This window comes from Pyrgilauda ruficollis, unplaced genomic scaffold, assembly GCF_017590135.1.
Source record: "Pyrgilauda ruficollis isolate IOZ18807 unplaced genomic scaffold, ASM1759013v1 scaffold5, whole genome shotgun sequence".
Classification (NCBI taxonomy): domain Eukaryota; kingdom Metazoa; phylum Chordata; class Aves; order Passeriformes; family Passeridae; genus Pyrgilauda; species Pyrgilauda ruficollis.
In genome coordinates this window covers 3646814-3673360 of record NW_024526599.1, presented here as the reverse complement: position 1 = coordinate 3673360, position 26547 = coordinate 3646814, and the positions used below count along the sequence as shown (strand labels likewise).

The following is a 26547-nucleotide window of genomic DNA, read 5'->3' as shown; positions in this document are numbered from 1 at the left end:
CATGGCAGCAGCCCCTGCACAGCTCCCTGTTACATCAACCACTCCACTGATTTACAGCCCTTGCCCTTGAGCCTTGGCCCTGCAGCCTCATGTGGTGTGGACACATTGCACAACACTCTTGGCCCCTCTCCCCTTTCCTGCTGGGGCTGCCCACTGGTTGGCTGCTGGGAAGTTGAGCTGTTGCTGCAGTCTGCAGATTCCCAACATGGAGGAGAAGATGCTCCATCCACCCATGTCTCCAGCAGGGCACTGAGGAGGTGGCAGGACCAGCAAGGGTCCCTGAGGACCTATTCAAGCCTGCTGGTAGAGTAGCTCTTAAGGGAGCATGGAAAGGGAAGGAAGGGTTGAAGAAGCTCAGCCTCCCCTCAGGTAGCAAAGCAGCAGGGCTGCATCCAAGAGATGCAGGAGCCACCATGTCCTGTACCAGGATGTGCTGGGGTAAATACCCATTGAATGAGGAAGAAAAGCCAAGGGAGATGTGATGGGAGAGTGGGACCATCCTTCCAGAGCTGTCTGTCGTGGGTGGGACTAGTTCTTACAACACTCCCCTAAAGAGAAGCAACGTGCAGCCTATTTCTCATGCCAGGGAACAAGCTCATCTCACCCCTCTGCAAAGCAGGAGGGGTGTGGGGAAAGCTGTGGGGAAATCGCAAAGATCACTGCCCAAGGCTGTAGCACTGAGCTAAATATAGCCACTATCTTGGCTTCCCAGAGATAAGAACCTGTGTCCACAGTCTGCCACAATGCCCTGCCCAGACATCCACCTACCTTTGCTTCAGGGGCAAACACGAGCCACAGTTGTGCAACACCCTGCCCCGCTCACGGCAAACAGGGGCAGAAATGCACCCCGAGCCACCTCATGTGCATGCCGTGCCTGGCACTGCGGGCTGGCTGGGCAGAGCCCGCACAGCCCAGAGGGGAGCCAGCATCTCCCTCGGCACCTCCATGGTGCAGAGCTGCCAGCAATGTGCCAGAGAAACTTGTGGTGGGCCAGAGTGACAAGTGTGAGTCAGGTCAGGGCTTCCACCAGTTTTGGGGCTCATCCCATTAAGTGCAGCACTTCCACCCAAACCTCTCTGCACCAGTGACGCTGAGCCAGGGTGCGCCAGTGGCTCTGCCTGGAGAAGGGGAGGCAGCACTGGAGGGGGTCCATGGGCCACATCCACTTTATCCCATGTCTGTCTCCTGGGGAAATCTGAACATGGGTCCCTTCATCCCTGCTGTAAACCCTGTCATTAAGTAACACATGCTAAAATCCCAGCATACCCTCAGCACATGAAATATTACTGTAAATCTGCAAAACTCCTGCAATGGGTACATCTTTCAGCTCTCTCTCCCCAGCTTTAAATGCTACCATTGGTTTTATCAAAAAAGAATTTATGAGCAAAAACCATGTTTTTTTCCCCCAACAAAACTCTTTTGCCTTGCAGAGTAATAAGTTCTTTAAATGGCATCTTACAGCAGGAAGTCTCCAGCTTTAACAATAGCTGTCTGTGTTTCCACAAGTTAATGGAAAACGAATGTTGACATTTCAGTCCTGCTTTCTGCTTTGTAAGGAAGGTGAGAGAGAGCATTGTTGCAGCTGTGCAGTTAGAGGCCAGATGTGGCACAAAAAGTATCCTCACTGCTACCATGGGGAGAAGGCAAATGCACCACCCCTACCTTCCAGCAGGCTTTACAGCCTCTGCTGCTTTCCCGTGGGGGTGGCATTTGTCCACAGAGCCACTCCCCTGACAGGGAGGCCAGCTCCATGCACACTTTCCAAATTATTGAGGACACCGGGTTCTGTGCTGACATGGACTTGGGAGCAGCCCAAAGGAGCAGAAATGGGAACTGGAGGCAGAAGGACACTTGAGAAGACCCCTTGGCCCAGCTGGCCCTGCAAACCAGTCTATGGCAGAGCATCAACTCACCTGGCAGATGTTTCCAGGATGTTGGAAACACCTTTCCAGCCCTGCACATATCCCTGGATAGGGATTTCCATGGAGCCAATCTCTTTGCCAGCCAGGCCCTGTTGCTGTTTTTTCCTCAGGGATGGAAGCCACCTCTACAAAAAAAAAGAGGGTTTTTTTTCCCCCCACTGCACATCATAAATTTTGTCTGGAAAGCAGATTTTTGAGTATCCTCTGGAAATTTCTACCCAGGGCCAGCACAGCTCTGGCACTGTGGCCACAAGATAGGAGTGTGAGAGTCACCCTCCTCCAAACACCCTGGGCCAGCTCAGGCAGGAGGACTGGTGCCCCAAAAAGGCTTTCCTGTCTCAAAAGCACATTCCCGTGGGTATAGCTGCTTACCTGTGGCATCTGGAAAGCCTGCTCTGCCCTTCTCAGTTTTGGCCCCTCAGTTCAGGAAGGACACTGAGGTGCTGGAGCGGGTCCAGAGAAGGGCAAGGTGATGGGTCTGGAACATAAGTTCTTCGAGGAGCAGATGAGGGAGCTGGGGGTGCTTAGTCCGGAGAAAAGAAGGCTCAGGAGAGATCTTAGTCACTGTCTACAGGTACCTGAAAGGAGCCTCTTCTCCCAGGTGACCCGTGACAGGACAAGAGCACATCGTCTTAAGCTGCAGCAGGAGAGGTTTAGGTTGGACATTAGAAGGAATTTCTTCACAGAAAAGGAGTGGTTAGACATTGGAATGGGCTGCCCAGGGACTTGGTGGAGTCACCCTCCCCGAGGTGTTTAAAGGAAAGACTGGACCTGGCATTTGGTGCTGTGGTTTAGTTGACATTGTGGTGTTCGGTCATAGGTTGGACTCAGTCATCTCAGAGGTTTTTTCCAGCCAAACTGATTCCGTGATTCCGGACACGCAGGGACAGCAACCTGGGGCAGGAACCGACGGACAGTGAGGGCCTGGGGGCAGCCGACGCCGGACACAGAGCTTGTCACTTTACCACAACGAGCTTGCCCTGTCGCGGGGGAGTGCCGGGGCTGCTCGGCGAGCTCCCCTCACACAGCGGCAGCCCCGCCGCTGCCCAGGGCGCTCCCCCGACGGGCGGGCTCGCTCCCCGCGCGGCCCCTCAGGACCCACCGCGGCCCCGCCCACCGGGCCGGGCCCGCCCCTCGCGTGCCGGGCGCCCGCGCTCCGAGCGCGCTGATTGGCTGTCGCCCAGTGGGGCGGGGCCGGGCGCCCTTAAGAGGCCGGCGCGGGGCCCGCGCGGTGTGAGGCGGTGCTGCCGGACCGGCCCCATGCACTGCACCAGGTACGGGCGCGCCGCCCCGCCGCGACCCCCGGCGCTGACGCCGCTCTCTTCCTCCCCCGCTCTGCCTTCCCCGCCTGCTCGGCTTCGCAGCCTCCTCGTGTGTGCGGGAGCGGCTCTGGCGCTCCCCGCCGTAGCGGTGCTGTTCCTGCGGGAAAACGGGATCCTGCGGCTTGGCTCCTGCAGCTCCCGGCTGAGCCGGCGGCGGTAGCCCCGGGGCTGCCCCTCGGCGGGGCTCTGCTGCCGCTGCCGGGTCTGGGCGGCGCGGCTTGGCTGCTGTAGCGGAGGGGGCGGGCTGTAGCGAGCGAGCCCGCCGGGCAGACGCCTGTGGGGAGCGGCTGTGCCCGCCCTGGCTCGGGGAGGAGGAGGGGGCGCGGAGCGACCGAGCGCTGCTGCGGCCCCGGCGCGGCCGCGAACCTGGGCTCGGCAAGGGCTGCACGCCCAGCCCGGGGCCGGGGGCACTGTCCGCAGGCAGCGTGGGAAGCAGAGCCGGGGCAGCCGAAGGGCTTCGATAAGGGAGGTGTAAGTAGTTCCTTGGCTCTGGCTTAATTCTCCATCGTAGAGAAGGGAGTGGCGACAGACATCCTTCTCTGGTAAAGCTACAGGGAGAAGTCCGGGGGCAGTCAAGTTTGCTCCACTTTTGAGGGGCGACGGAAAGGAATTGGCTCCTCTACCTGCACAGGGCTCCCTGCCTTGCACTTTTTGCTTCCTGGAGCTTTATTTCCTGAATAAGCTCTCAAAACTATATTCCTGCTCTCACCTCCAAAGGATCTGGAGCTTAAGACAGACAGCCTTCCTCAGCCCCAAAGTGGAAACCTGCCTCTAGCTGGGAGCTGGGCATCAGCAGACTCTCCAATGCAGAAAACGTTGTCTGGGATATCAAATGAACTGGCAGTTCATAAAAGCACAGGGCTCATGCTCATAGTTGGTTATAAAAACCTCTTGCTATAGTTTTTAGCTTGGAAAAAACCTCCAAGTTATGCAGCTGGGCATTTTATGCCTCTTCATTCTAAAACTGAATAACCAAGGCTTCCTAAGAAACCTGGCTTCTCAGAAGTTACAGGAATTCAGCTGAATAAATTTCCCTGGGAATGCAGGATGCAATGCAGATGAAACTGGCCCAAGTAAGAGAAGAAGCACTGGAAGCTGCATTAATTTAAAGGAGGAAATGACCTATATAAAGTGCGTATGAACAAAAACTTGGCCAAACCAGGTAGAGATGAGCAGAGTAGTGTTAGCAGACAGGTGGATCTGAGTTTTGTGCAGCTGCCCTTGAGCTGAATGGAGGCACTGCAGGAGTTGGCTGATAGGTGCGTTGGGATGCAATCCTTGGCACGTGTGCTCTGAATAAACAGATACCCTTGCTGAGTGGATGCTGTGAAAGCCTGCTCAGAGCTGCTGTGTTGGTGTTGCAGGGTGGGGAGTTAAAGCACTGAATTGGAGAGTGTGGCTCTTGCTTTTTCTTGGCACGGGAGCAGCAGTCAAGTACTAGAGCTGGCTGTGCATGGCTTTGGCAGCCGAACTCTGCTGCATCACAAGGCCAGTGGTCACTGCTGCTGTTGCTGCCTCATTCTTCTCTGTGTGGTGGGAGCAGCTTTCAAGCCTGGCCTGCTGCCAAGCAGGATTTTTATTAAGGGAATACTCTGTGTTTAAAGTCAGCTACAATACAGTTGACTTAAGGGGGATGTGTGTGATAAATCCAGCCAGCAGTTTAACCAGAGCCAGGCCAAAGAGAGTCTGCCAAAAGCATCCATTGGAACGTCAGCGTAAGGGCAGGAGCGATGGGTGCAGTGTTCTGGGAGCTGCCTGGCTGCAGAGGCATCTCCAGGGTACATCTGGCAAAGTGCCCTTCAGAGAGATGGTGCTGCATCCCTGGAGGAAGTGGCTGGGTGCTGGAGGGGAGGCTGTAGTGGAGGGGCATGTGGCCTGTGTCTTTGGGAGAAGGACTTGCTTCCAAAGCCTCAGTGAACCTCGATAGGTGAATTGTGTTTGGCAGAGCCCTGTGGCTGTATGGATGTTTTCCAGGGGCTTAGCACAAACCCCGTGGAGACTTGAGGTGCAGACTCCATGCTGGAGGTACAACTGGCTGATGTGCCTTCTGAGCTGATTTTAAAATGGAGTAGAGGGAAGAAAGCTCCAGAGCAGTGTTGGCTAAGGCTGTGCCCTGCTGCTGTGTCAGACTGTTGCCATCTTTGCAATACTGCTTGGAGGTGCTTTGGATGGAGCAGTTCTGGGGACAGTGATGAGCAAAGTGTGTAGCTCAACTGAACGAGTGCTTTTTGGCTGACATCTGGGGTTTTATGAGAGGTGAAGTCAGTTGTGTATGGCAGCTTGTGACAAACTGAGTTCCTACTCCTGCAAAAGCTTGTGAAGCCCTGGGAAGACTCTCTTCTGGAGGGCGGAAAGCACAGCAGGAACACTGCTTCACATAGCACTGAAATTTGATAATCTGGGGGTTTTGTGAGCATTGGCAGGATTGAGCCACGGGCTTTGCTTTGGGTTGCAAATGCTCTGGAGCCTGCTAATGCTAGCCTAGTAGGACAGTGCCTGTGTGTGCACCTTCAAAGGGCAACTCTGTCCCTGCAGCAGTTGGAAGAGCTGTTCAAGGGCACAAGAGGCTCTGGTCCTGCCACTTCTGTAGTGTGTTTCTCACAGTGTCTGTAAATCACACCATGCAGATGCCTGCCTTTAATTAAGAAGCAAGCTTATTTGGGATGGCTGGGGGGAAGTGATATATCAACTGCCTGAGAAAATTTGTATTAAAGTGCTTTTCTGGCATCAACTGACCCTTCTTCTCGTCTTCCAGAGTATTAGACTATTTCCCTCACAAGCAAGCAATGGCTGTGGACGTGGCAATGCAGCTGTACCTGTGCTCCTCACCCTTGCCAAGAGAGAAGTGTGCCTGCAAAATTGCTCCGAAGCCAAGCAAGCCACTGCGGCCCTGCATCCAGCTGAGCAGCAAGGCTGTGCTGAGTGGCCCAGAAGAGGCAGCAAGCTCCTTCCCACACAGCAAGGCAAAGAAGAGGGTGTCGTTTGCAGATAGCAGAGGCTTCGCCCTGACTATGGTGAAGGTGTTCTCAGAGTTTGAAGATCCGCTAGATATTCCTTTCAACATCACAGAGCTGATAGACAACATCGTGGGTCTGACAACAGTGGAGAAGGACAGCTTTGTCCTGGATTTTGTTCAGCCCTCCGTAGACTATCTGGACTTCAGGAACCGCCTCCAGACGGACTGTGTCTGCCTGGAAAACTGTATGCTAAAGGAGAAATCTATTGTGGGAACAGTGAAGGTGAAGAACCTCGCTTTTGAAAAGACGGTGAAGATCCGGATGACGTTTGACACGTGGAAAAGCTTTGTGGATCACCCGTGCCAGTATGTCAAGGATACGTACGGAGGGTCAGATCAGGACACGTTTTCCTTTGACATCAGCTTGCCCGAGGGGATTAAATCACACGAAAGAGTTGAGTTTGCCATTTCCTTTGAGTGCAATGGGAAGGTGTACTGGGACAACAACAGGGGCACAAATTACAGGATCATACGGTCAGAACTGAAGTCTGCCCAGGAAGCTGCCCGTCCCCCACAGGCTCCTGACTTTGGCAGTGCATTCGACCGGTTTGGGAGCCCTCGGTGCTCCTATGGCCTCTTTCCTGAGTGGCCCAGTTATTCAGGCTACGAGAAGCTCGGGCCCTACTATTGACCCAAGGATAAAGGCCAGGCTGACTAACTGTTGCTGCTGTGTCTGCAGGCCTTGGGGCTGGTCTGAACACAGGTGTATGAATAGGTGGAAGAAGTATGGCTCTGTGTAGCTTAGCATAAGCCTCCCAGCAAAACCAGATGTGCACTGCTCTGCTGGCAGGGGGCTTATAGTCAGAGAAGCAAATCTGGCTCTCCGGATGATCAGAGGACCAAGGACCGCTCGTATCTCTTCAGCACTTCTTCTTCCTCTTCACTAAAGATGCCAGTGTCCAGGGAAACACTACAGTGCTTATATTGCCTGTCAAGGCGTGTAGTGGTGGCTGCTTTGTATTGCCTGCCTAGTATTAAAAGGCTCTTTCAAAATATTTCCTAGTATTACATTGTTAGTGGGCTCTACTACAGCTGCAGGGTTCTCCTTGCAAAGCCAGCCTGTGCCTGTCAGGAAATAGTGTGGTTGGGAATGGAGTCCTCTCTTTGCACATATCCTTGTAGTGAGGCCCTTCCTACTGGAGGCAGAAAGCAGGTTTTGGAAGTGAAAATGCAATGTGATGACAGGAAGTGTGGCCCTACAGCCTGCCGTATTAGGAGATGTGCCTGTGGGAGAGGATCTGATATGCTTAGTCACTGGTTGTTATATCAGATGATCTTGAAAATCTCTCATACCATTGGTGTTACCAAAAATAGAGATTAGCTGGAGCTGCTTGTAACACAGCTGTGAGTTGACATCCTTGACTGCCTTCTTCAAAACCTTCCTGTTCGTTTAATCACAAGTGATCAATGATGCCTTTTCCCCTTGATGGACATCTAAAGTTGGCTGTGCTGGACCCTGAAAATGCATTTCATCCTCCTGTGGACTGTAAACCAGAGTTTTGTCCAGAGGGGCCCAGGGTCCTGTTCAGGAGACTCTGCTCAAGTGTTACAGAGACAAACACAAACAGACCCCATGGCTGTCTCTGCAGTGTCCTGTGCAGGAAGGTGACTGTTGTGTACCTGCTGTGTGGTGGAAGTGCCTCAGCTGGGAAAGGGGTGGTATGTGCAATCCCAGCAACACTTTGGGATGAGCAGGTTTTGGAACTGATGTTGCTTTTAAGATCTGTTAATGGTTTGTTACTCTGTGCCATGGACTGCTTGGCAGATAAAGGCATAGCACTGCTCCTGTGTCAGGGTGCTGTGGCTGTCCTGGATGAACGTGCTGCCCTTCCCTCTCTGCTGAAGCAGTATCTGCCAGTTTGGCCTGCAAATGCCCAGGCTTTGCATCTCTGGCCATAAAAAGTGGCTCACCCCACCTATGCAAAGAACTAGCCATGAGGAGAGTGAGATGTGGGGTTATCCTGACAGCACCCCTGCATGTGAGACAAATCACAGATGTGAGCCAGCCCTGTGATTAAAGAGGTGGCTTGGCTTTGGATGTGTGCTGGGCTGGTGAGCCTGGCAGTGCCAAACAGCCTCACAGAGCTGCTTGGGTGCTAACCCAGCAGAATAACTTAATCCCTCAGCTCAAAGACAGAGTGCTGAACAGTCTGTAGAAACAGAGGTCAAGTGAATGCTACTTTTTCTAGTGCATAAGCTTTACATAATTTTGGGTGCCTCTAGTAGCCTGTGGATGTGCTGGAGAGAAGCAACAGGCTAGACTACTTAACTTTGTTAACATAGCTTTTAATTCTGGAGACTACTGTACAAATACTTAGAAGCTGTTTTACTCTAACCTAGAAGGGATACTGGGATCACTGTTGGATATCAAAAGGGACAGGAGCTTGCAGGAAGAATAGCTGACCTTCAACTGCTGCTTTTTCAAAATACAGAATCAGTTTGTGTCTTCAGTGTGCCTGATCACTTAGTCGAGGTGGTGAATCTCCTTGCTAGCCCAGAACTCATCAGGTTTGGTTCCTCTGTTCAAGCAGCTTCCCAAGTCAGCCCTTAGAGCTGCATCTGATCCCTCTGGGGGGGACTGTTGCCTAGCTTGGCTTGGTTCTAAACTTAAGGCAAGTTTGTGTGACACTGATACTTTTTATTTATTTAGTGTATGGTGTTGATGTTGTAAGACACTTGACTGTAGAAAAGTCACGTTCTCCTGGCACCTTCTTGTGCCTGTGGAGAACGATTTGTGAGCCAGAACAAGGCATGTAGGTCTGGGGTGCTGTGGACGGTGGTGTCTCCTTATGGGCTTGTTTTCAGGCTGTGCCTTGGGTGTGCTTAGGGAGGAACATGGGAGATAAGCTAGAAGAGCAGTGCCATAAGTAAAAGCTAGGTTGGGAACTGACTATTTGATCAATAGCAGTTTAAAAATACTACTTGTGGCCTTTCCCCTTTTCCCTTTTTCCATTGCCAATGTGAACATAGAAGTGAGGGGGTTGCTCTCCTTGCTCTATGCCTGGAAGTGCCTTGTAGGATGTTTTGCATGTTTGTTTTTAAAAGATATTTTTGTACACAACATTCAAGTGGAAAATGCACTTTATAATTGCCATGTAATGACTCTTTTAAAAATATGGCTGTTTTTATCTGATTGTTAAAATAAAGGTGGAACAAAATGTTGGCTGTGTATCTTATTTAAGCACCCATGGGGCTGGGGAGGCAATTTGGACACGGATGCAGCTTCCTGCAAGTGGCCACTGGGAGGGAGGAGCACACATCCACCCCGAATTCTGCTGCCTGAAACAGGAAAGAGCTTATTCCTGCTGCCTTCCTGCCAACACAAATGCTTCCATTGCCTCTGCAGCCCTGGCATGGGAGGAGCCCCGACCCTTTTCTCTGCTCCTAGGGTTCCCCACTAATCACTGTGTTCCCGAAGTGCTCTTCACTCTTCCCCTGCTTGCAGTGCCAGGAACAGCCTTTTCGGGTTTCTCTGCTTTTGTTTTGAGTCAAGCTCCGTTCTCCCTCTTCTCCCCTTCCCCCACCTCGGCTTGCCCTGGGATCAGTGCTTTATTCTGTCTGTGTACTGGGCTGTGATGGATGCTGGGAGAGGTGTTGCAGAGGGGGGGGGCAGGTTCTTTCCTAATACCAGGATCAAGTGAAAGTTAGACCCTTCCTTATGGCCAAGTCATTGTCCCTGTTGTCACTACAATAAGAAGCACTAGGAGGAAACATGCTCCTTTGCAGAAAGGGAACAGCTGGTGTAAATGCCAGCCAGGGCCAGTTTTGGCATTTGACCTGGCTTTCACCACAAAGAGTGAGCCTCGGTGATGCTCTGAAGGTGTTGTATTTCAGTCAGCTACTGAGCTGGGTGGGATTTGCTGCCTACAGATAAGGCAGGATGGAAAGCTCTGGGGGAAGGGGAGGGAGATGTGTTTGTCTTGGTGTGTGCTGGTTTGAGCAGCTCTAGGCAGTGCTTCCCACCTTACTGCAGAGCCTTGCAGAGAGTGAGCTTGGCCTTTGCTCTATACAGGGATAAAACTGAGCACCTTCTGACTGTGGCTCTTTCCATAAGATTACTTTTTTAACCCCTGCGGTTCTTTTAATCAAACATACAACACAGGGCTCTCTTAAAAGGTAATTGGATTGTTTTTCTGGCTGCATAAAAGAAAAAAAATTAAAAGGTATTTGTGTCCCTGCCTCAGGTGCTTGGGGTGGCTTGGCCAGGGTTGTTTTCACATCTGAATGCTGGCCCAAGCTCATGAATGAGAAAACTGCAGCTGGACATTTCCAGTAACAGCTTTGTGGCTGAAAACCCCGTCTGAGGACAGTTTCAGTTTAGGACATGAGGGAAGTCCGAGCCATCTAGGGTAGCTGAGGAAATGGTGCAACATTAGAAGGGCCAAGAGAGCTCAGCTCTGGGGTTTCTCCCTAATTCCCAGGTGTTATATGCTAGATGATACAGACATTGCAATTGCTGCATTTATAAAGCCCTTGGTGGCAGGTGTGGTTGTGTACTTGCTGGTTAATATACAAAGATTTAGAATGCTCATGCCATTGCACCTCCCCCCCCCCCAACCACATCTCTCTGTATCCTTAGGGATTTTAATGCCACCTCTGTGTAGAGATAACTAAGCTGTAGTATCTTGTTGATCTTGGATGTGTTTGGAGGTTCAGGTTTCCAAAGTTTGTGTTCCAGGGACAGTTTGGTTAAGGAGAGGAGGGCAAATATTCCCCTGCTCCACACCCACCTCCCACTGACCTGGGGATGCTGTCCTACAGCAGCTCTGCTGAACCACTGCTGTCACAGCAGCCTCTGGAGCACACTGGGTTGCAGGTCCTGGGTACAGTGACAAAGGCAGGATGTAGGCTCCCTGTACCTGCATTCTGGCAGAGCAGACTCCCAAATGTTGTGTGTAGATGTCAATTTTTGATCACCCCACATTCTTGCTTCCGATGTTTGCCAGGGGGACCCATGTGGGGATGCTCTGAGGAAAACTGCCCTGAATGAGATCATATGCAGAGGGATGTCTCTTCCAATTCATGGGAGTGTAAATGTGTCCAGGTAGTACTTTGCTGCTGGACCAAACTTTTCCTTGGTTTTAAATGTAGCTCTTAGGGGCACTTGCAGTGGAGAGTGACCTGTGGAAGACGTGTCTGCCTTGCAACCGGAGGGCAGCGTAAGAAGGGAGGAAACCAGAACATATAATTTCCCAGCAGCAGTCAGCTGTTCTTCAGCTTTCTCTACACAAAGCAGCAGCAAATGAGCCTCTCTAAGAGACTGGGTCTTTGGGGGAAGGTCTCTTGACCATGAGGCAAGGGATAAACGGGATCAGCATGTTTCAGCACGTCCCATGGAGTTCCCTGCTTCTTTGTAGTGTCTCCCTTGCTCGGGCACTGTCCTTTTCTCTCTTACACACCATGATGCTGTTTCCAGTGTAACCATCACCAGACTGAAGCATCAGCTTGATTTCACAATGTCTTCCACAAGCTTGTGTGTGGTCACAGGGGGCAGGAAGGGCACTTGTGTGTGGTGGGAGGAGGCTGTGCTGAGGACACAGCTCTCAGCAGAGCCAAGAGCACCCTGTACCCCTGGGAACAGCACAGAGCTTTGCCAAAAAGCCAGCAGCATGGGGCTGGGTTGTGGTGCTCCCAAACTCCCCTGGTGTTTCCACAGACTTGTTCCTACTGGGCAGTTCAGCTGGCTCTAAACTATTGCAATAAACCATATTTATGTCCTTGGGGTTTTTTTGATGGAACTAAGCTTCAAACCAGCTGCTCTGGCCCAGCAAGGTTCTGCTGCTCTGCAGCCAGAGAAGCTGCCTAGCCTGTCTTTATCCTCCCCCTTGGAGGGGTACCCTGCCAAACAGTTAGCTGTCTTTAAAGACTGGTTATTGACATTTACACAAGGCTTAGAGAAAGAAAAAGGGTGTCTTTGTGGAAAAATAACTGCAGCTGGCCTGTTCCTTTGGCACAGATAAGTCAGGCCAGTCACCAGTTTAAGTACTTTGGCTCCTGGAATGGGATTTGGGCAAGCCCTTCCAGCCCGTGCATTAGTCACGGATCTCTCCTCCGCTCTGATGCTGCTATGCAGTCTCAGGAGGAGGGAAGGCTCCAACTCCATCACTCAGGAGAAATATGTTTAAAAGGCGTAAGAAGAGGGTGAAACATGCATAAATGCTTTTATAGCTTCCACTATTTCTGGTGTGAGAGTCTTGTTGAGACCATGGTGATGTCTTCTGCCTAGTGAATCCTTGACAGGCTCAAGTGGGAGGAGGTTTCTGAGATGTCTGCTCCAAGCAAAACCACTCTCACAGCTAACTGTGGTCACTCAAGGCCTCATCCATGGGGATGAACTCAATGATGGAGATGCCACCACATCTCTGTGCCCTATCCCAGGGCTGCACTGCTCTCCTAGGGGAAAAGATGTGGCCCTCAGAAATCAAAGGACTCTGCACAGTGTTGTAGTCTTGACAAAACACCTGGTTTCTTCCAGCTCCTGGCCAGATTCAGGACATATAGATGTGGGGGTACAAGGTAAGCAGCCACAGGACAAAAATATTTCAGGGCTGACAAGTCCTAATACATATTGTTTGGAGCAAGGGAGCAGCTGCTCTGTGCATACAGCAAGGTACTGGCCATCCTCCAAGGCATCCTGCAGTAAAAGGTAGAGCCATGTTCCCAACACAGTTGCTGGAAAACCCCGCTGTCAAGAGCAAAGGCCTAAACTGACCTACAGCCCACCTTCCAATCTAAGCAAAACAGAGCCCAGTTTCCCTCCCAACACTCACTGTTTAGCAATTGGGAACTCACAATCTCCTATACTTGCTTTCCATCATTATGGCCCCTGCCAGGACAAAACTGGAGCGTTATCAGCAGGAGTGTAACCCCTCAGTGTTTGTGTGGTGACCCTGCAGTGCGACGGAGACAGCCACTTTCATAGGAAGAAATACAACAGGCCTCTCCAGTCCACTGAGGGTTTCACAGCCATTCCCCTTTCACATGGTGTTCCCCTGGACACCTGGCAGATGTTGCTTCTCCTGCATTTCCCTATTTGCTGTGAGTTATTGGCATCTGAGTGGCCATCAGAAATGCAGTGTTTCTTTACCCATGAGCTTGGCAGAACGTGTCCTTGATGGTGTTGCAGGCCAGGCTTCAGGGTAGCTGTAGGTGATGTGGCACCTTCCACCCCTCGTGCCACAGCACACTTGGTCGCTGGGCTGGGAGACGTTGGAACAGGTCTCCCTCCTGGGCTGAGGACTGTCAAGTCCAGCTTTATTTTCTCCAAGAAGCTGTCTCTGAGCAGATCAAGTCACAAAAGGAGGCAAGCTAAAAGCAAATAAATCTACCAAACCCTCTGCTTCTCCGCAGTGGCTTCAGCAGAAGAATTTCACTTCAGAGACCAGAACAATTATCTCTTGAATGCTTTATAGCCACGCAAGCAATCATAGCAGACACACACTAACTTTTAAGCTGGTGGTCAACAAGATCTCTTAGACAACCAATGAATCTACGCACAAATCTTTCAATGCTTCTAAATGGCCTGCAATAAGAGCCCAGTGCTGATAAACAGTGAGCCGTAAAGCCAGCAGGGATGCACTCCTGGCAGTTAATAGCAGGATGACTGAGCATTTTAGTAATTTTTCCTTTTTTTTTACAGGACAGCAATGCAGCAGCAAACACAGAAATAATGTCTGGTAGACATCCACAGGTGAGTGATCCAGGCTGCAGGCCTCTCCTGAGGTGGACAAGATGGTCTCACAATGCAGGGCTGGGGACAAGCCCCTCATGCTGGGTTACACAACCTGTCATCAGAAACACTCACTGTTCTTGCTTTCTGTGTGCTGGAAGGGCGAAATCTATCAAAGCTGCAGCTGGAGACAGCTTGGGAAAATCCTGCATCACATTTGAATGTCTGGGATGAAAAAGTGCCAGCATGCTTGCACATCATGCCAAGCTGAGCCAGCAGAGGCTCTCAGGTTTCTTCTGTCTTTATACAATTAAAGTCACTCTCAGCATTAAAGCACTGCTCAGATCCCCAGACTTTGCAGCTGCACGGCCACACAGGAGAAGGCACAGCTCCTTTGAGCACCTCTAAGGCACCTGTCAACTTGAGCCATGCTTTCCAAGGGGCTGGGAATTGGCTGCAGGTCACTCCTGACTGATCCCCTTGGTCTTCTGTGTCTCAGTGGTCCCTTTGCTGAGTGGAGGCATGCTGGCATTCTAGCACAGCACATGCAGTGTGCACTCATCTCTTCTTGCCGTCAGCCAGCTCCCTACAGAAAAGCCCTCCAGTGATGACAAGCATCTTCCCCCATCCTGGGTAGAAAGAGCAAGAGAGAAAGACAATTAACAAAATGAGAGATCTGCCAGAGTCTGGAAAAAGCGCCCATCTGGCAGGATCTCGCAGCTCCACCCTCAGGGAATCTGGATTTCTGATAGTCAATCTGTCTGTTTGAGGGAATACCCTCCTAGCATCAGCCACAAGCAGAGAGACTTGCGAGCCAGTTCTGTACAACTTGGTCTAAGTAAGGGTCCTCCCAGCTCTATCTCCAGCCAAACAAAAGCAAAGGCTCTTTTCCTCTGAAATATACAGGAGGTCATGAGCTAACCTGCAGCTGTATTTTCAGCTCTGATGTTGCTTTTCAGCTCTGCTGCTTGTGTTTGTGCTTGGCTGCTTCCTCCTTTCCAAATTCCAGAGGTGGGTTTGTTTCCTTAACAAAGAATGAAGAAATTTGGATATAGTCTCACAGGAAAAGATCAGATGCAGTTTATAGCATCTTGCACCAAAGAAGCATTGAGAACAGTGAGAATCATCAAACTCATCTGAGCTTGAATCAGCAGCCAGATTTTTCAGAGGTGCAGGTGACCCAGTAAGAGGAGTGGGTGAGCAGTCACCAAGGCGGGCTCCCAGCTGCAGTATAGACCCCGAGAACAGAACATTTTGAATCCTGGACACATCTCCTAACTCAGACTTTTCCATTGATTGGAGAGAATGATCTCTTCTCTGTTTGGCATGGAGCAGCTCTGCAGCCCAGCAGACCAAGCTGTAAACAGAGCCCCAGGGAACCAGACCACTCCAAACTGGTGCAGTTTTTGAACTGTGGGGATGAATCATCCAAATAACTTTCTTCAGGCAATACAGGGAAGAAATGTCACTAACCATGTGAAAATTGAGACCATATGCTTCTAGGATGTTTTTTGAAAGAAATATCCTTGAAAAAGCTACTTGAGTGACTTCAAGGCTGTTCCCAGGTCAGACCCCAGCAGAGCAGTCCCTCCTCTTCTGGTGCCAGGGACTCTCTCTTGACTCTGGTCATTATTTTCACTGCAGCTAGCATCTAGCTTTTTCTGCACCACCTAGTGAAAGCCTGCAAGTCCTTCAAGGCCAAGACAGAGCTTTTGTTTTGTTTGTTTGGAAAAAAAATGAACGCCAGAAAAAAACAGATGCCTGAGAACTGCCTCTGGCGTCTCCCATCTGTGCATGAAGGCAACTCCTCCACAGCAGCAGCAGCCTCTCCTTCCACTTGGCAGGTGTTGTCTGGACCAGAGCCATAGGTACAGGGTCTATTTTCTGTCGAGCATGCAAAGGAGAGGTGGCTGCCTGGCACAGCCTTGTACTTCAACAGCTGATCTGATAACACAGAGGTGCTGGCCTCTGTTCTCTGTGATCATTCCCTGAAGAAGCAGGGTGATCACTACTTCTTCTTTCCTTCAGGAAGCTGTTGGATATAACCTGGCACCTCAAATGGTTTTTTCCATTGTGGAATTAGGAATTTGGGGCTCTTTCACATTCTGAAAGGTGGCATTTTGCCCCTCTTGAGAGGCCTGTCCCTCATCATGCAGCTCTCCATGTGCCATTAATGCAGCCACATGTGGGTGTGCCAGAGCCTCCCCAGTGCTTTGACCTGGTTACCCCACCCTGAACAACCTTGGCTACAGCACCCACATTTCCAAAGGACATGCACCACTGGCTGGGAATCTGGGAGAAGTCAAAGTGAGCCCTAATAAGACAAGGCAGCTAGTTATTACTAAGCTGCTATTTCTACTGCAAGAAGCCCTGGAGCAGCAAAACTGCTCACTTCATGTATGTTCATTAGCAGCATGGATAAGAGCAGCATTGATTGCAGGCTATAATTAGATCTCTGGGACCTTTTTGGACAGGCTTTCTCTGGCATTGTGTTACTTTGAAAGGACTTCCAGTTTCTTTTCTGAATGGTTGGGATGGCATTTCCCTATTCAGCAGATTTGGGACTGTTTCTCTTTTCTCCATTGTGGCTCACAGCGCGCTCCCAACTTGGTGCCACAAGCCCCGCACCACAGAATTAGCAAAAGCTCCATTGTTTGACCACTCCTGGTCCCTTGAGTTGTAGAGTTGGCCAGACTGCAGCTCTCTTCTTAGAACTGCGTGGCCAACCTACCAGGCAGCCCTCCCTGCTTCGCTTTGCTTGCCAGGATGGAGTTTTGTGAGTACCTTCCTCTTAGTGATGACTCTGATTCTCCTGGAATCACTGCCTTAGCGTGTTCTGTGCAGCCAGCCTAGAGCATTCCCAGAAGAAACAGATCCACTAAGCCAGCACTGAGCACGTACTCAGGGAATGGTGGCCTACATGGAAATTATTACTCCTCTCTTGGAATGCTGGAAAACAGCCTCAGCACCCACTTGTGAAAAACAGGGGAGGAATAGTCAAGGGAGAGATGCATAGCATGAAGGGCTGGAGTTGAGATACCAACAGTTCACGTGGCAAATGGGACCCAAGAGTGTCTCTGCTTGTGGTTTCCCCTCCCAACGCTGGTGTGCTGGAGACATCCATTAAGCACAGCCCTGTGGTGGGTGTCTTTCTTTGCCATGTTCCCAGATCCTTCCTGTATCTTCTCGTGCCCACTCAGCAGCTGGCAGGCAGGGGCAGAGGTGCTGGCAGCCCATCTGGAATTGCAAAGCCAGAGGCAAACATGCACACACCAGGTCTTGGCTGACCTATGTGCTGAAGGAGGGTATCTAAGAAAGGAAGTTTTTATCTCTGGTTTTGAACCCAATACATCTGGTCCAGGTAGCTCGGTTTGCAAACTGCAGATTGAGATGCAAATTGAGCTCTGGGTGGGAGCCCAGGGAGACAAGAGGCCAAGAACTGTGACCGGACACTTGAGAGACACAGTGGGAGCTGGGAATTGCTGACCTTTTTGATAACAAAGGAGATGAAGAGGGGTGATGCCAGCAGAGAGGGGGCTAGGAGCTGGGACTCGGGAGGAAGAGCGACACTTGTGTGAGGGTAGATTTTAAGGATATAAAAGCCCAGGAGCTCCATTGTTGGGGGTCCTCCTCGAAGGCACCAGCTCCAGGTGTCTCTGTGCTACTGTGCCATGAGTAAATGGCTTTATGGAATGAGGCATCTGAGACTGCTGTGGGAAACCTGGGGACAAACTGGTAAGGAAACCTGGACTGACTGTGTGTGAGTGGGGTGTGCAGGGAATCATGGGGGGCACCTGTTGGAGCCACCCACCATGAAAGGGCTGCAGTCCCAGCAGTCTGGCCTTGGGAGTGTGACTCTTGAGAGTCTCCTGAATGGTCAGACTGGGAACTTTCCTTAGCACTCAAGGCCAAAACAACTGAGATTAAAGCATATTTTTGAGTGGCACTCTCTTTGAGGACAGAAATTCACCCAGGACTAAAGGTTTTGGAGATGAGTCTCTTTAGTCTTCCTGCCTTGTCATCGGAGACTTGTTGACCTCATGCTGATGTGACCTGAACCAGAAATGAGTGCCTGCCTCTTTGCAATACCTTCACACAGCAGTACAAACTCTGACCCACCCAATGCAAGTTAACCGTGCTATTTTCTGCATTGTCAACATGAATTTTATCTATTGTTTATCCTTCAAAGCTATGCAAATCATTTGAAATAAGTTTATCTTTACGCCATAGCCTCCTCTTCCCTTCTCTCTCTATTCCCTGATCTTAAACTGCTGTTCTACCAGTTTAAAGCAGTTTAATGTTAAAGCTCTGCTCTAACAAATGACTTTGTGAAACTATTTGCTTACGTTTTAAATTTGTTCTCTGTGTGAGATCTAAGCCAGATCTGCTGAGGTTAGTGGCTCTCACAGGGGTTTATTGCCTGTTACTCCTCTGAACCCAGGAAGAACCAGTCCAGCAAAGGGAGCAGGTGTTTTATTCTGGTGTTTTTTAAATTACCTGTATCAGTTGTTCACGTGCAAACCACAGTGTCTAGCCACAAGGTCATCATTTGTAGAACATGGTTTGGCTGGACCTGAGAAACTTTACGATAAGCAAGGGGTGAAAAAGAAATTCCAAACCTGAGTTTCAGAGGCCAGCACAGGTTCTGACCCAGCTCATGCTGATTAGCAGCCAAAAATTTAACCAGCACAGACAGAGCCTCTCTCTGTCAAGACAACCATGGGTTTTTGGCACATTGGTCTGGCAGGAGGAAGGGATGGCCACAACCATTTTGTTCCAAGGCATTTGACAAGGCAATGCTTAGCTTGCACTGGAGCCAAAGTCCATTAGTTTAGCAACAAAAAAGCCAGCAGCACCAGACTTTCTAATGTAACCTGATATCACTATTTAATGTCTACTGTGTCAATTATTAACAGAGTTCCACCCAATGCCTTATCACTGGGACGCTGGAAAAATTTGCTTCCAAGGGCAGGTTTTATATGCTTTGCCTAACCTAGATTTTATAATTATCTGCAATACCTTAGCCTTACTTACACTTCTAAATTGTCAGCGCAGTGTGGCTTACTGCCCTTCCATGAAAAGTAGAATGAGGGGAAGAAGGTCACTGCTCTGTGTCTGTTGGAAGAGAACAGGCTGGAGGGGAGGCAGAGAGGGCAATTCCATTTTCTATTGGCATAGTTTGCACTGAAAATGCACACACCTATAAAGAAATGGAATGTTTAAAGGACACTCAGGCACGGAGATATTTACAAACGAAAGGCAAATCATGTTCTGGCCGGACAGTAACTCCTGTTGTCTCTCTCATTCCCAGGCCACTCTCTCATACCAGGAGACCACTCTTGATCTCCTCTCCCAGCCTTGGTTTCTCTCTGGAAACCCACTGTTGCTAAAGGAGCACATCATACCCTCCTCACTTCTACTGGGGCAAGCTGTGCCCTGGGTTGCTGCCGAGATGCCCACAGCTAAGTGGTACCCAAACATCTGGCTGCTGCTGCTGCCGTGCAGGCTGAGCAGCCAGCTGTGCCCTGACGTGAGAAACGTGACAGCCATGCTGCTCAAGGGCCTGGCTTCTCACCCAATAATTGGCTTCAAGAAGGAGAAAAAATTGTTTGCAAGAGTATCATGGAGAGACATCAGGACGGGGTTATTAATAACAGGCAAGACATAACCTGCAGGCCACATGTCACAGGGCTGCGTGGTGAGGCCATCGTGTGGGATGTGCAACTCAAAGTGCCTTCGTGGAGAGGCAAACCTAACCCTCACTCCTGTGGACCTGCAGCTACTCAGCCTTTACACTGAATATCCTGCTGCTTTGGGATGTTGTTAGGCCTGCCTGCCTGGCCCCTGAATCTGCTGTCAGGGAAGTCCCTCTGTCCTCAGGACTGCAGATCCAGGTGCTTTTTCCCCAGAATATACTGCCTTTATTTGTGGCACCTCAAGAATTTTCCTTCCCCTGTTTTCTGGCCAGCTTCCTAATTTCTCCAGGGCAACTTGGGTTGTTATTTCACACCATGTTCAAAATCCTAAAAAGTTACCTGAAGTGGGTGTGCTCATTTGCCATTGAGATATGCCATCTCAAACTCCCCTTTACAGAACCCTCACCTTTGCACACAGACCACAGTTTTCTTTCCATGGGATCTGCTGTCCAGCACCTCACATGTCTCTGGTGATATTATAGCATTCCCCACAAATCATTCCCCCATGGAGTTCAAGTGTCTCCCTTTACTGCCAGCACTATGCTGGCTTCCACTTTACAGCAGTGAAAACATATTTCTTAATTTCATCGTATTACTAAAAATTGAAATTTTTTCACAGTATTTGCAAACTACCCTTCTTCCCTGATTTCACCATGACCAGGAAAGGGAGGAAGATGCTACTCTAGTTTCATTTACTTGAAGAAGTGTTTGGCATGCAGCTAAAGAGCAGGACGTGGCACAGCTAAACAAGAACAGGGTATACCTATGGCCAGACTGCCTACAGGACCAAACAAATCTGCCTAGACAGACAGCCTCTTACTTTCCATGGGGTAGCTTCCAGGGGCGGCCCAACTGTCCACGTGGAAATCATCTTCCAGGACAGGGGACAGCCTCAGGGGTGACTCCACCCACATACCCACCCTGCTGAGACAAGATGCCCAGCTAAACATCTGCTCCTTTACGGAGAGGACATGGAAAGGGGCCAGTGATCTGGGAGGGACCAGCAGTCATGCTGAGGAACAGAAAAGAGAGCCTAGGAGAGGCCAGAGGAGGCTGATAAGGATTCTCCTTGGTGGCTTTGCTCTGCCCTCATGCCACTTCCAATACACAATCACCAGGAGAGCAGTGGTGGTTGGCAGGAGGGAGTTCTCGTGGGCTGATGGAGGAGGCAGGGAACTGGAGAAGGAGCCCAAGGCCAAGAAGGTGGGTAGAGATTCCCCAGCACCACGGAATGGGAATTATGGGAGACTAAGGCTGAGGGGAATGGCAGGGAGAGGCCTTTTCTGTTTCCACTGTGTGCCTTCACAAGTCTGAGGAAGGACAGCAGAGTTCCCCAGGCTCACCAAGGCCATCCTACTCCAGCACAGTGCTCCGCATCAGAGGAGAGGGAGGAACTAGTGAGAGGTCACTCCTCTCCCCAAGACGCAGCAGCAGCCGCAGACGAGGATGCCTCAAGGTGAGGCAAGCTGCACATTTCTCACCTAACCAGCAAACAGCACTGTCCACAGATTCCCCCAAGGAAAGGGGGAGAAAAAATGTGTGTCACGCCCTGACCAGAAGGCAGCCAGCAGCTCTGTCACGCCCCAGCTGTCACAGAACTGCAAAGGAACCCTGGGGCTCAGCTGAGCCAACCCATGTTGCACCAAAGTTATTTTAGTGAAGCACATGCAACTCTAGGTCAGAAGGTCCACGGGAAACACCCAATGAGAGATGTAAAGTTTCCCCAAAGTTCTTGTAGGGTGGGTTAAGAAGCCTTTCCTTGGGTGGCCATGAATAGCCATCTAAACACAGGGTAGCAGGATCAGCTGTGGTTTTGCTGGAGCCAGCTTTTGCCTTTTTGGAGGCAAAAATTCTCCCCATGAACTAATATTAAGTTGCTTAGGACCAGGGGTTTCATGAAAAAAGTCTGGGCCAAGGAATGGGTTGGTTAAGAGGAAAATGGAGATATTTAAAAGGTCAAACATCAAGAGTTTGAAAACTGTGTGATGAAACATGTGGAGAAATCCAACCCAAAGTATCCCCTGAGCTTTGATTCACATTCTCTTTGACCCTCTATCCTGGTTTGGGGTGAGGAAAGAATAAAAATTGCCATTTTTGTGGCACAAGGGTGTTTGAATTCACCATGAGAGGCCTGAAGGCTTGCAGGGAGCAGTGTCTGCCTATGGCACAGCTATGGCTTTCTTCCCGCTGAAACAAACCCAGGCACTGAACTTAGGCCTTTCATTCACTCTTCAGGGAGTTTTTAACCAAAAAGAAGGATTAACATGGAAAAAAATATTTCTGTGGGTACTGCATTGGAGTCTGGGGCTTCCTTGACTCATAGTGTTGGCAGAGCAAACCCTGGATTTCAAAGTTGGACCCATGCCTTGGAGTCTTTAAAATCCCACTGGAAGTCGGGCCCCGCTGTCTGCAAAGGCTCCGTGCCAGGCTCTGAGCCTGCTGCTTCTTACCCAGGGCAGGGTTATTGCTGCCTCTTGGCTCCAAACCTTTCCCCTGGTGAGAACAGTCATATTTTCCCCAGCTGCTGCAAGTTTCCTTTCCTCAGTTAACCCTCACACCAGAGACAGCTGTGGGCTCACAGGATACCTGTCCTCTCCCTGGGTGTGAATCCCCCAGAGGGAGATGGGGAGAAGACAGCCCTCCTCACTCCTCCATGGCACAGGGTAACATGAGCATGTGCCACTATTCCTCTCCCTGAGATGAAATGGGCATTGCAGACACAGATGCACAGCCAGCCATCCCACCATTCCCCTGATCCAACAGTGGCAGATCAGTGCTGCTGTTAAAGCACTGAAAAGTCTTGCATGGAAGTAACTAACAGAGATTCACAGCTCTTCACTGTGAGAACTGATCCCAAGAATTCTGGCAGCAATCAGTGCCGAGATGCAGAGATTGGAGAAGCCTGGAAAGGTGGGGGAGGTGAGGTTTCCCAAGAGGCAAGGAAGAAATGGGATCTTTCTTCAGTGAGGTCGTGAGGCTGAGATGGCAGCCTGCAAAGATGGGCAAGGACAGTGCTGGGCCTCGGTGTGGAGGATCTGTTCCATGACCTTGCCAGGCACAGGGCTGACAGGAGAGTAAGTCCCAGGGTCCTCTTTCTACCCTTTCTAAAGATGGGTGCAACATTCCCCTTTTCCAGGCACCTTCATCTGCCTGCCATGACTCGTGGCAGGCGGATCGAGGGGTCAGCGCGGCTCCCAGCAGCTTTTGCACAAATGGCTGAATGCAGACAGAACTAAGGTCAGACAGGAGACAGGAAGAGGGAAGCCTGGACAACTGCCCAAGACCACTGAGGAGCAGTGAGACTGGGAAAGATCAGCCCTACAAAGCTTTAAGGGCCAGCACTGCTTCTCTGGGTTTGCTCTGGCAGCAGAGCTGTGACAGCCTCCCAGCCCAGCTCAGACCCGAATGTGACCGCAGAGGAATGCTGCGGAGCAGAGGCATTCATGAGACACAAAGGCTATGGTGGACATTCTGGTGATGCTCACCACGTTTTAAGCCTGTTGGCAATGTTTCCACATTTGGCATTGTCCCCATGAAGTCATCTAATGAGCCTGTGCTGGAGTGAGAATCTCACCATCTTCCATATAGGGAATCAAACCTCATGTCACTCCTTGCCTCTGCATTTCTAAATCTTGTTTAAAAACAAGATGTTTCTGAGTTCAGACTCCCTTAGTGAAAGCCATATGAACTGTTGCTATCCAAAACAGTTTGTTTGAATTGTGTACACTGAAAGACTGTAAAACTGGAATCAGAAAGCTGCTAAAAGTGGTAAAAATGGCTGCAAAACTACTCCCTCTTCATTTCTGTTGCTTTCTTAACTAGTGCCTGCCAAAAGAGACAAATGCTTTTTAATTATTAATTCCTCAGATTTGCTAAGTAGACTAATACCAAGCTAGCTGAAGTCTGACATATCTGCTTTTTAAAATATGTTTTTAAATAAGCACACTACATTTCCTTCAAAAAACATATTTGCTGTGCAAAAGAGCAAAAGCCAGCAGTCTGTGTTTAATTGAGTTCCTCTATACTTGGCTTGCATGCCCTTTAGAAGACTGACAGAAGTATGAAAACATGGGAACAGGGCCAGCTTTTGCAAAGTTAATGAGGAAAAAAACCCACAGTCACTGCTTCTGCAGAAGCACTGCCTCCCATGAACTGACACACAACCAACAAAGAGAGAAGCACACAGCACAGTCACTCGTGCTGAGCTCTCCTTCCCTTCTCCCTCCAGCAGCATGGGGACATCGGGTCTGGGTAGTTTTTTAGCCCGTGATGCTGTGAGATGGTTTGTTCAGCTCTCCTGTAGTCTTTCTGTGAGTCAGCTCTGCCTTGGTCAAACATTGCTCCTGGGAAGGTCAGAAGTCTGCAGGAAGGTGAGAACTGCTGCAGTAGGCTGTCAGTCTGCTGTAGCAGAAAACACCTATGAAACTTCTCTTCCAAGCAAAAATCAAGGCTGAGCATACCAGTAGTGGAATTTCTTCTCCAGGGACATCACACTCCATGAGACTTGGTGCAGGACCACCAGTAGTGAGAGATTCCCTGTTGCTCTGGCTCCTGAGAGCAGAAAAGCCAGACTGGAGGTGCAGAGATAAAGGATGTTTGTGTTGCTCCAAACACAAACACTTGACGTTTGGCAAATCCGATGGCCATTACAACAGATTCCAGCCCTTTCCCTGGAAGAGGGCAGGGGAGGAAGTCTCAGTGCCAAATCTGAGATGACATGGCCAAGTGCCAGGGCCCCACAGTGACTAGGGGTGAGAACAGGCTATCAGCTCCACAGGCAGGCAGAGCAGTGTGGGACACAGCTGGGCTGCTCTGGTCAGGCCCTTGTCCACCACAAGGCACCAGGGCTGCACAGAAGCCCCCAGAAGGAGTCACTTTGCAGCTGACAGTGTGTCCAAGATGTAAAACCAAAGATTTGCCTCTGGCAGAATAAGTGTTCCCCACTCTCAGCTCTGAGCTCTTGAGCAAGGAGACCTCGCTGTGCTTCCCCACTCAGAGACCTTTTCTGTGCTGCTCTGGGGGTGGGTGAGCTAAGGACAGACCCCCTTGCAGTCAAACACATGGCTGTGAGCTGACCATGTAAAGCAGAACTCAGTATGAGCACAGCCTACCAGCAACTGGAAGGACTTCTCAAGCAGAAAAGGGCTCTCAAAAGCGTTCAAAAATATCCAGAGCCCTACAGCCTTGTGTGGTAACAGCAAGAAAAGAAATTCCAAAGAGAAGATTTACTACTGGACAAACACAGACAAGGGACTGGCCCTGAATTTCTTAACTCTGAAACTCAAAGCTTCCTTCTCAGATGTTGCTTTCTCTTATGCACAATCCTTAAACAGAGAGTTTTCAGCAGTACAAGCAGAAACTATTGCAGCTGGCTTAGGGATTGCCAGCATGGTGAAAATGCCTACAGTGGCACAAGGATCCAGTGGGATCTATTTTCTGGAGGTTACTGACCTCAGATATATCAGTGCTTTTCATCTCCCACTGCTAGTTGTGCTTGCCTCTCCGTGAAAGATTGCCTGAACTTACTTGGCCAACATTTTCTCCAGTTAGATCTGGAAAAAAGAACACCTGCATAAGCAATGACCTTTCTCAAGGTGAGACCCTCATTGCCCCAGTGACATTTCCAGTTATTTGACATCTTGAGCAACACAAAATGCATGAATTTGTCCTCAGCTGTTTCTTACAAAGTAAACAAACCAGAACACAATGCTGCTACAAAATTGCTACATCACAGGAGACTGCAAATATCTGAAAATTGAAATAAAATGTAAGGTAAGTATGATTTCAGTACTTTCTGATCTTTTCCTTGCTAGAGACCAAAAGACTTTCTGTATATTAATGGAGTAAGAATTCTCACTTGTTGAATTTTTCAGTAGTCCACAGACAAATCAAGAACCTGTGGTAACAAACATTAGCAAGTTTAGAAAAGAACCTAGGGCTGGAAAAAAAAAAAAAAAAAGAGAGAAGCAAGCACTAACAACTTGGCAAAAAATGCTGGTGCTTTCTTAGGAATTTCAGGAAAGGCTAAAACTTGAAATTGGCTCGAGAATTTCAAGTGATGCTTATGGCTACACACACCTTCATGCTCTTTCTGGAGAATTGGCTACTAGCACTTCCATGACTTGGAAGCCATTGGTCCTGCTCACTTCCAAGTCCTTGCTGGTTGACCTTGGAAATGTACTTGGAGTCATCTTGGACACCTAAGAAAGGGCCAGATGTAGGCAGTGAACAAAACTATGAAGTTCTACATCCTGCCTTGACTCTTTCCTCAGCCCTGGCTCTCTCTGAGCACGGTCAGACCCTTCCTGCCTGACAGGACACTTCCCCCATGCCAGGAGCTCAGAAGTACATTGAGCAAAAGGTGAGAGCAGCATTATTTCCCCACACCCTGCCTCTCCCTGCAGCCGTGGCTCAGAAGAAAGGCATGTCTCTCCATCACACATGCACCATTTATAACAGAAACCACCCTGTCCAAGGACTGTTCCTGCCTTACCAGTAAGGACTGTGGTTTTCTGCCAACTTGTATTTTTGGAGGCTGTTTACATATAATGAACTGCTCAGATCACTCCAGTTTGTTGACATCTTTTTTTCTGGAGGTCCTCAAACTGGACACTGTTCTTCTGAAACAAAACTACAAACACCAAGCAGATGGAAACCAACCATCTCCTTTGCTCCTGTCAAGTGGGTGGGAGCTCATCAGGAGAAATCACCCCTGAGGGCAAACAACACGTAGCTCTAGAACATCAAGGATGCTTTCTGTCCCATTCAAAAACAAGAGTGAAGCTGGATAAGCAGGAATTGTCCTTAGAGGTGTGACAAGCCCTGCAGAAAACAGGGCAACAGCTGGGAGAGAAGGTGTACTTGTGGACACAGAATCCATGGTAACATGGACTGCAGGAAAGGCTTAGTCACTGGCAAATAT

General features: G+C 49.9%; 1 protein-coding gene across 2 annotated transcripts; it reads left to right on the top strand.

Annotated features, from left to right (window-relative positions):
* The first annotated feature begins 3141 nt into the window (after window positions 1-3141).
* Window positions 3142-9412, top strand: PPP1R3B (protein phosphatase 1 regulatory subunit 3B). 2 transcript variants are annotated; one of them, XM_041480057.1, is made up of 2 exons: window positions 3142-3196; window positions 6000-9412. In XM_041480057.1, exons 1-2 carry the CDS (start codon window positions 3183-3185, stop codon window positions 6889-6891), a joined length of 906 nt encoding a protein of 301 aa, XP_041335991.1. In that variant the 5' UTR covers window positions 3142-3182; the 3' UTR covers window positions 6892-9412. The 2 variants fall into 2 exon arrangements, with proteins under 2 accessions (XP_041335991.1, XP_041335992.1); XM_041480058.1 differs by lacking the exon at window positions 3142-3196 and adding an exon at window positions 3563-3715.
* Window positions 9413-26547: the final 17135 nt, after the last annotated feature.